This window comes from Polypterus senegalus, chromosome 10 (assembly GCF_016835505.1).
Source record: "Polypterus senegalus isolate Bchr_013 chromosome 10, ASM1683550v1, whole genome shotgun sequence".
Taxonomy (NCBI): domain Eukaryota; kingdom Metazoa; phylum Chordata; class Cladistia; order Polypteriformes; family Polypteridae; genus Polypterus; species Polypterus senegalus.
In genome coordinates this window covers 137614397-137623821 of record NC_053163.1, presented here as the reverse complement: position 1 = coordinate 137623821, position 9425 = coordinate 137614397, and the positions used below count along the sequence as shown (strand labels likewise).

General features: G+C 44.9%; 1 protein-coding gene across 1 annotated transcript in view; it reads right to left on the bottom strand.

The window, feature by feature from the left end:
- Positions 1–1720: 1720 nt before the first annotated feature.
- keap1a (kelch-like ECH-associated protein 1a) overlaps positions 1721–9425 on the bottom strand; it is a 47536-nt gene continuing 39831 nt past the window's right edge. Inside the window, exons 5-6 of the mRNA XM_039767710.1 lie at positions 8318–8494; positions 1721–5454 (exon numbers count right to left, since the gene is read on the bottom strand). Of these exons, the coding sequence (XP_039623644.1) occupies positions 5267–5454; positions 8318–8494 (365 nt within the window). The 3' untranslated portion in view covers positions 1721–5266. The remainder of the gene's footprint in view (positions 5455–8317; positions 8495–9425) is intronic.

The window sequence follows — 9425 nt, the reverse complement described above, 5'->3', positions numbered from 1 at the left end:
GAGATGTGAATTTGCTGGCGCGAAGCTTGGGGTTGGATAGCGAAGTGAGCAGAGGGTGAAGCCCCCTAGTCTTAAATGTAAAAATGAATGTTGTAGAAAATTTTGATTAAGTGGTTTCTTATGCTTGTAGATGTCCAAGAATAAAGTGAGTATTATAAGTTTGTATGGTTGGATTCCTTATCATGATGCCTTTCGGGATAAGATTTTCCTTTTTGCATTTCGTTAAGAAGAAGATGTCGCTGTCCATGTTTACTAGTTTCTTCCAGCGGGTCTTCAATTCCATGTAGTAGCGGCACATTTCGGTGTCTTGTTTGTCTGTAGTAGTAGGGTGTTGTACCGTGTTAGCCATTATGAAGGTAGTGAGAAGTCAAGCAAAATGACACCTTTCATTGGCTAACTAAAAAGATTACAATATGCAAGCTTTCGACAACTCAGGCAAGATATAATACAGAGACTGGAGTTCCCTGTGATTATATAGACAGCAGGACAGATACAACATTCCCACTACCAACAAACATGGCTGTCCCTTTGGGCCTAAAAATAACAACCAGGGCCATCACTAGCTTCAGCACTTATCAGAGAATTAGCGGGTAATGACACCACTTTCTGATATCTGCTAGATGGGAAAGTTGTGGTTGTGTGGAGTTTTCATGTTGTTGACAAGTGGTGGGGGGATCCCCTGTGGAAATGTCATGCAGTCATGTCCCCCATGGAGTTTATGCACTGACGACAAGTATTCACAGTATGCAGAACAGGAGGAGATCAGGCACTGAATGTCTAAACCCCCAGACGCCCCCCTCCCTAACAATGCCAGTGATGTCCATTCACTATAACTGCAATGAAGCTGAGTTGCATTACTGAAATTTAAGGAGACCCACCTTCAGGTGTCTTCTGACGAATTCTTTACTTTTTTTTTTGAGATGCCAACTCTCACCCATGCTGCTGCCCCTACAGCCATTGCAATGTCAAGAGACTGGACAGGGCTGAGGGAAAAACTGAGCAGAGCAAAATACAGAGATGTCCTTAATGAAAACCTGCTTGAGCGTGGGCTGAAGGTTCACCTTATAACAGGACGATGGACCGAAACGCAAAGCAAAGACAGCACAGGAAGGGCTTAGGGTCAACTCTGTGAACGCCCCTGATTGGGCCAGCCAGAGCCCAGACTTCAACCCAATGGGACATCCTTGGAAATAACCACCTGACAACGTTCTCCATCCAACTTGACGGAATTTGAGAGGATCTGCAGAGAACAATGGCAGAAAATCATCACATCCAAATGTGCAAGGCTTGTCGTGTGATAACCAAGAAGATTCCAGGCTGGATTGGCTACCAAAGGTGTTTCAATGAAGTACTCAGTAAAGGGTTAACTCAAGTGGAAATCTCATTTGTTAATTTTTAATACATTTACAACCGTTTTTGAAAATCCTGTTTTCACATTGGGGTATCGAGTGCTGCTCAATGAGGGAAAATTGAATGGAAATGACTTTTATCACAAGGCTACAAAAATAGCAAAATGTGTAAAAAGAGAGGGGGTCTGAATACTTTAAGTCATTGTTAATAAGGGGGGTTTCTTAACTGAACAGTCCATTCCTATCCACGGCTCTCCAATCCTTTCAAACCCTCTTAATCACACTTTTAAAGTGCCTTTGGAAAGCCAATGCCACCCCTAAAACTCCTACTCCGTCCCCTAACACCCCAACTGAAGACACAAGAGACAGAGCAGGGAGCAGCTTCTTTTATTATCCAGAAAAAAAAAAAAAAGACAAATCTTCAAAGTGTGAAGGCGGCATTCATCTGACAGCAGCGTACCCTGTGGTGGACGGGTTTAAGCTACTAGATAGCCAGCTTTGCCCCGCTGCCATTTCCTCATCTTACGTTGCAGTGAATTCCCTCACTGAAAAGAAACCAGCTGCAGTTTGGTTGGGCACTTCAACAGAGGGTCCATGTGCAAATATACAAAACTTCAGTTTGGGGGTCCCTGGAGATGCACTCACTTCTCTCATGCCAAACGGGTCGCCACTCTGGCTGGCTTCACAAGTGGCACGCGATGGAGCGAGAATGCAGGGGGACCTACTCACACACCGCTACGGACCCAGCGTGGGCATGGAGGAGAGTAAGGGGAGAGGGCAGCCATGCAGAGACAAATACTGTCTGGGTATGGACACACGGCGGCTCGCTCGCTGTCTCACATACACACCTGTATACACAAGCACAAGGTGCTCCAAGACACTCCAAACGTGCAAATACGCATCCTTACACAGACACACACACACACTGCATGCGAGGTTACACAAACATTTGCAGACTGTTAGCACATGCACCACATACGCCCACACAGCTTTTCTTACTGCATGTGAACTCACACTCGATGTTGGACACAAAACTCACACACACAGCCAAGTAAACACTGCTGCTCACAGACAAAGGCATTGCAGGTTCACAAAGGGAAGAGCAAACAGACACACAAGTGCACATATGCACACGCAGACGCAGCACACAAGGTTTAAAACCTGTTTGCACCCTCACACTCAGGCACACACCTACGGTGTGATTTCAAACTTCAGGCCTGCACAAACGTGCTCACACTCCCACTCCTGCACTTGTACAAGAGCGATTACTGTGCACATTGTGAGATCTGTGTGTGTGTGTGAGCAGCACTGCACTCGCACACACACACACACACGATCACTCTAGCTATAAACACCTGTCAGTGTGAACACACTTTAGACATTTGAATGAAGTGCCCACCACGCTGTTCATACTCATACACGAGCACACAGAGTCGATTGCTATGCACATTGTGAGATCAGTGTGTGTGTGTGAACAGCATTGCACTCGCGCAAACACACACGTGATCACTCCAGCTATGAACCCTGAATGTGTGAACACACTTTAGACATTTGAATGAAGTGCACACCACGCTGTTCATACTCATACACCTGCACACGAGCACACAGAGTCGATTACTGTGCACATTGTGAGATCAGTGTGTGTGTGTGTGAACAGCATTGCACTCGCGCAAACACACACATGATCACTCCAGCTATGAACACTGAATGTGTGAACACACTTTAGATGTTTGAATGAAGCACACACCAGGCTGCTCACATTCACACATCTGCACTTGTACACGAGCACACAGAGTCAATTATTGTGCACATTGTGAGATCAGTGTGTGTGTGTGTGTGTGTGTGTGAGCAGCACTGCACTCGCACACACACACACACACACACACACACACACACAATCACTCCAGCTATAAACACCTGTCAGTGTGAACACACTTTAGACGTTTGAAGGCAGTGCACACAAACTTGCTGACACTCACATACCTGCACATGCACACGAGCACACACAGTCGGTTACTGTGCACACATCTGCAGCAGGGTGGGCCGGCCAGGTAAGCACCGACACTTGACATTCTATGAGCCTTCCCCCCACAAAGAAAGACTGCAGAGGAAGGGACAGGCATACGGAGGGCATGGGCTGGAATGGAGCTGAATAACTGACATCTTCACTTTGCGCGAGTCTTGTCAAGGGCCATTAAGAGTCGGTTAAATGAGGTCTGCAAAGCCACGGGGTCTCTGCGTCAAAGCTACCCTATGCAGACAGGCCATGCTATCATTTTCCATCCTAAAGAGACAAGAAACAAATCCAACTTACTAAGACAGAGAGCCACCTGGTAGTAAGCTTATAGGATGCAAGATGAACGCTTCCTATCAGGTTTACCAACACTACCATTTGCACTCTGCTTATATTTTGGGCATATTATCTATAACCCATGAATAAATGTGCAACTTTCCCACCTGCCTGTCCTAGACCTCCATTCTAATTTCCAGGGCCTACGGATGTAAAAGAGAGGGGAACGTGTTAAACCACAGTACCAGTCAATCCTGACAGTGTGGTAAGGGTATGGGATTTGGGGCATTCTGTTATGGTCTATGTAATAACAATTCTAAAAGGGAAAACAGTGTCACGGTAGGACCCTACTATGACAAAAACAGATGACGTTCCCATGGCCATGCTTAGTGGTCACATACGATTCCTGGGAGAATTCTGGGCAGCTGCTATCTAGTAAGGCTGACCACTGCCCATGCAAGTCTTACAAGAAGCTCATGGAGACTGACACAAGGCTGGGATGGGGTGAGGAGGACAACTCAAGCTTTTTATTTCCATTTCCCTTTTGGAATGGCATTCCTGACATTTGGTTAGATCTGCTCTCAGACCGGTCAAATATTTTAGGGTCAAATCTTACTTCAGTAAAGTGGGCAACGCCTATGACAATCCTACTGTAGCAACATAATGTTGAAGGCTGGTGTTAATGAGATGATAGGACTTGTCACCAAACTGAAGCCCCGATCAGTGGACCACTGTCCTTCCTCTTGAACTTAGGACTCAGTATCCCCTGTATTCTGTCTGAGTTGGCAAAGTCAGATTCAAAAGATCTGTTAATGCCAATCTATTTTGTATCCCTCCTTTTTAATAGCCTACATCATGCGGAGTGAGTTCCATGTAGGAACCAATCATAGACGGGACACCAGTACATGGCAGGACAGTCCTCACTCACAAGCATCCACAGAAAAAAACAATGTTTAGATGTTGCCAGCTGTTCACTGAAGTGCAGAATTAATCAAAGAGAATGGACCCGTTTACAAGGTAATATACATCTACATGCATCTCCACAGCGGCCGCACACAAATGCAAGCTACATGGCTACAGCTGCACACACACTCATGCATGCATACAAAGCCTGAGATGCCCACCATTCCATCCGGCTCATGCAGTCACACCCACAATCACATGAGGTAATACTCAGATTGCTGAACACTTCGTAAAAATGAATTCTTAAGGATAAGGGGTGGTCACCCTAACCCTTACATCTCCTCCTTTATTTCTCCCCAGTCTTTCAAAACCTAAAGGTCCTCACAATAACACAACACCTCTCAATACAAACCTCACATCTGCTACACTGACCGCAATGGCAATGCGCTTGAATACATATTATTGCAACAAATCCCCAGGGCTCCAGGAGTTCAGCATGGTAGCCACTTCAGTCCTTATTAGGTCAGGTCATTGGCAGCTCCCGGGCAGCCAGGGTGAAGCAAATCGACTGAAGGAGCCAGCTAGCCCAGTCAGATCACATCAAGAAACATATTTGGCATGTCTGTCTCCCAAAAAGGCATTGTGTTGGTGTTTTGGAATTAGATGTTTAGGGTAAAAGGGGAAGGGACAGCTAGTGGTAGACACCCCTTGGAATACCAGTGGGTCACCCGTAGTTTCCATCTTCCTCATCATCTCTGGCTTCCTGCTCTAGGCTGCCGGGACATGGCTCCATGGTGACAGCCACCCCCATCCCACTGCACGGTGAAAGCATGGATGTCACATCAGTCCACTCGTCCTTTTCTGGGCTGTACCTCTCCACGGTAGACAGGAAGCCAGACTGATTGAATCCCCCTAGAAAAAAATTTAAAAATATATGGTATACACATTTAGTAATCTGCATTCAGAAGATCCAGAGAGGGACTAGGGTGTAAGGTGCTTTGTCAACAATTGAACCCATGCAAATTGTGCATTCAAGAGGGGCAGGCTGAACAAATTTAAACACATCATCATCATACCTTATCACGCCACTGCCGTAACCAGGTAAGAGCGGCGTCATTAGCATCCTTAAGATCTTCATCAGTGCATGTAGGGCCTCGGGAACATTCATGGCAAATGTGGTCCATTGTTTGGGTGGGCTAACCACAGGGACATTCAGCCCTTGTTGTGAGGCCCCATCTAAATGGGTTGTCCCATGTTTTGCCCACCTTTGACATAACTCGGTTAAGGGTGACCTAGTCTTTCCTAGAGAGGGATGTTCTACTGGGTAGATGCTCTTGAGGTGTAGGTAGAGCTTCATTGGGAGGGCTACAGTCAGTACAATTTAAACACATGGTTCTTGGTTCTCCTTAAATATTTTGTAGTCAATGGAGTCTTGGCTGTCTACAGATACTGACATAACACTAAAAAGTGGACATGGAGTTTATAACATCCTTAGATCATTTTTGTTCAGACAAGTAAGAGCACTATTCCCTATTGAATCTGAGAACAATGTAAGTCATTTACAACAGAAGGCAATTCACAAGTTTTGTATGGGGTAATGTATGGTCACCATCCCATAATCAAAACTATAAGGGACAGTTAGTGATAAAAGTGATAAAGGTGTATGCTTCCCCTTCATCTATTAACATTCAAAAGAGGGCATGGCCACCAACAATCACGGATAAGAGAGCGAATTCAAAACATACTGGCAGATCCTCTTCAGCTCTGTTAGATACGAAATAAAGCTTCTCTAAATGGATAGCTTCTGGTATCTCCACAGATGTTCTATGGGGTTTAAGTCTGGGCATTGGCTGGGCCACTCAAGGACAGTCACAGACTTGTCCCAAAGCCACTCCAGCATTGCCTTGGCCATCTGCTTTAGGTCATTGTCATACTCAAAGCTGAACCATCGCTCCGGCCTGAGACAGTGTGCACTCTGGAGCAGGTCTTCTTCAAGGATGTCTCTGCATTTGTCTGCATTCATCCTTCCCTCAATTCTAAGCAGTCTCCCTATCCCTGAAAGCTGAGAAAGATCCCCATAGCATGATGCTGTCACCACCATGCTTCACCGTAGGGCAGGTAATAAGCGGTGCCTGGCCTTCTGCAGACATAGCGCTTGGAGGTCTGGAAAAACAAATCAGTTTCAGTCTGATCAGACCAGAGAATCGTTTTCTTCATGTTCTCAAAGTCCTTTAAAAACTGTTTGGCAAACTAAACACTGGAGTTAGCCCATAAACACCTGATTGATAGTGTGCTTCTGAGATGGTCCTCCTTCCAAGAGGTTCTCCCATTTCAACAGAGGACTTCTGGAGCTCTGTTGGGCTGACCATTGAGTTCTTGATCACCTCCCTCCGCTTCTTGGCTGGCTACTTGCTTATCCAGACAATTCTAGGAAGAGTCCTGGTGGTTCCAAACTTCTTCCATTTCACAATTGTTGAGGCCACTGTGCTCCTGGGAACACTCAAAGCTTTAGAAATGGTTTTATCCCCTTGTGCTGAAGTATGTCTCATCACAATTTGATTGCAGGGGTCTACAGAACGTTCCTTGGACTTCATCGCTTTTTTTGGGGGGGTTTTTACCCTGATCTATGCCTCACTACAATTTGAACATTGAGATCTCCGGAGACCTTGGATTTCATGGCTTGGTTTCTGTCCTGACATGCAGTTTGAATTGTGGGACCATAAATACACATGTCTTACTAAATGATGTCCAGTCAAATCAATTTGCCACAGGTAGACCCCAATCAAGTTCTAGACACATCTTAAGGAGGATTAAATCAAACATCTGACCATAATTTGGAGTGCCACAGCAAACGCTCCAAATAAATATGTGAGTAAAAGGTTTCAGTTTTTCATTTTTAATAAATCTGCAATCCTTTCTGAAAACGCGTTTTCACTTTGACATTAAGGGTTATTGAGGGTAGACTGATGGACAAAAATGACAAATTTATCTATTTAAAATTAAATCTACAACACAATAAATTGTGCAGAAAGTGAGGGGGTCTGAATGTGTTCTGAACCCACTGTAAATGCTAAAGAATCAGTGGGAGGTCCACCTTCCAAAGGTCTGCACACCAACTCCAGAAGCCCTGGTAGGCCCAAGCAGAACCTGCCATCAGTGGTGTTCATTACTTATTTCAATGAAAGCACCACCTATACCTTTTACCTAAGAATCTACCCTATGTTGGCACCAGATGTGGGTGTGTTTCATGCCTAGACAAGAAAGAGTGTGGTGGAGTAGGGGCAGTTGGGGGCTTGAAGCTTATGTTTAGATGTTGCAAAATCATCACTCATCAGTGGGCACCAGTGAGTCATCTAATTTCATTTGGACAATTTTCTATCGCGGTAAAGGCCCATATTAACTATCTTCCACTTGGTATGGGATGACACAAATGTAAGTTGGCATACTATGCTTTCTGTACTCAAAATGGTATACCTGGCACACCTAGCATATGCCTCATCAATTACTAACATTGACCCTCCTCTTGGTAGAATTATCACCCAGATCTCTATAACATCTAGTCAAAATGGCCTGTGCCAAATGGAGGAGTCACGACAGTCTAAAAAGGAAATGAGTAACAAACCTTTCTCAAGATCATGAGAAAGCAGTGATACATTTGAGCTCACATCCAGGTTCACTCCACTGCAGTTCAAGCTAATAATGATGGGGCATTTGTATAAATACACAAAGAGGTGCTATCTCGATGGGTTCTTTTCTTGGTGATGAAGTTACTCACCGAATGCATAGATTTTGCCTTGGTAGACGGTGACTCCTAATGCACTCCTTCGATGTTTCATGGGTGCCACTGGTGTCCAGGAGTTACTACAAACGCTGTAGCGCTCCACGCTGTTCAGCTGCTCCATCCCGTTGTAGCCTCCAATAGCATAGATGTAGCCATCAAGATGGACAAGCCCTAGAGGTGATGAAGACAATTGGTCAAAATTCAACTTGGTGGCCAAGGCCTTTTCTAAACATTTGCATTGCCGATAACAAGTATTCACCCTTTGGGGGTTTTCACATTTTATTGTTGAATGACACTGAATCACAGTGGATTTATGACAACGATAAAAATAAAAGACTCTTTAACGTCAAAGTGAAAACAGATCTCTGCAAAGTGATAACATAAAACACAAATTAACTGATCACAAAAGGGTTCGCCTCCTTTAATGTGACAGCCCCAAAATCCTCACTGGTGTGGTCAATTGGCTTTAGAAGTCCCTTCATGAGTTAAGTGGTGGTCACCTGTCTGAGGTTTCACTTGATTGTAGTATAAATGTTTCTGTATGTGGAAGGGCCAACTTGTAGTGAGTCAAGTATGGTGGGCTAACCTACACAATGAAGACTGAGGAACACTCCAAACAACTCCATGAAAAGTGCAAGTCAGGCGAAGGAGACAAAAAAACTATCCAAGTCACTGAATATCCAGGTGAATCAATCATTAAGAAGTGGAAAGAGTATGGCACAGGTGTAATTCTGCTAGAGCAAGCAGATTTACACCAAACCGAGTGATCAAGAAGAAAACAAGTGAGGGAGGGCATCAAGAGACCTCTGAGAATTCTGAAGGAGATACAAGCTACAGGCGGTGACAACTGTGTCTGGATGCTCATTGGTCACAGCTTTATGGGATAGCAGCAAAGAGGAAAATCACACAGCACAGCTCAAGTAGAGCTTGCCAGATGGAACACAGGAGACTCGGAAGTTGGCAGGAAAGAGTGCAGCAAATTGTGGGGAAATCCTGGAGGGAAACTTGATATGGTCTACAAGAAACCTGCACCTTGCAAGAGATTTTGCTTTTCTGCAAGATAACAACCCCAAGCATAAACCCAAGGCTACACAGGAATGGC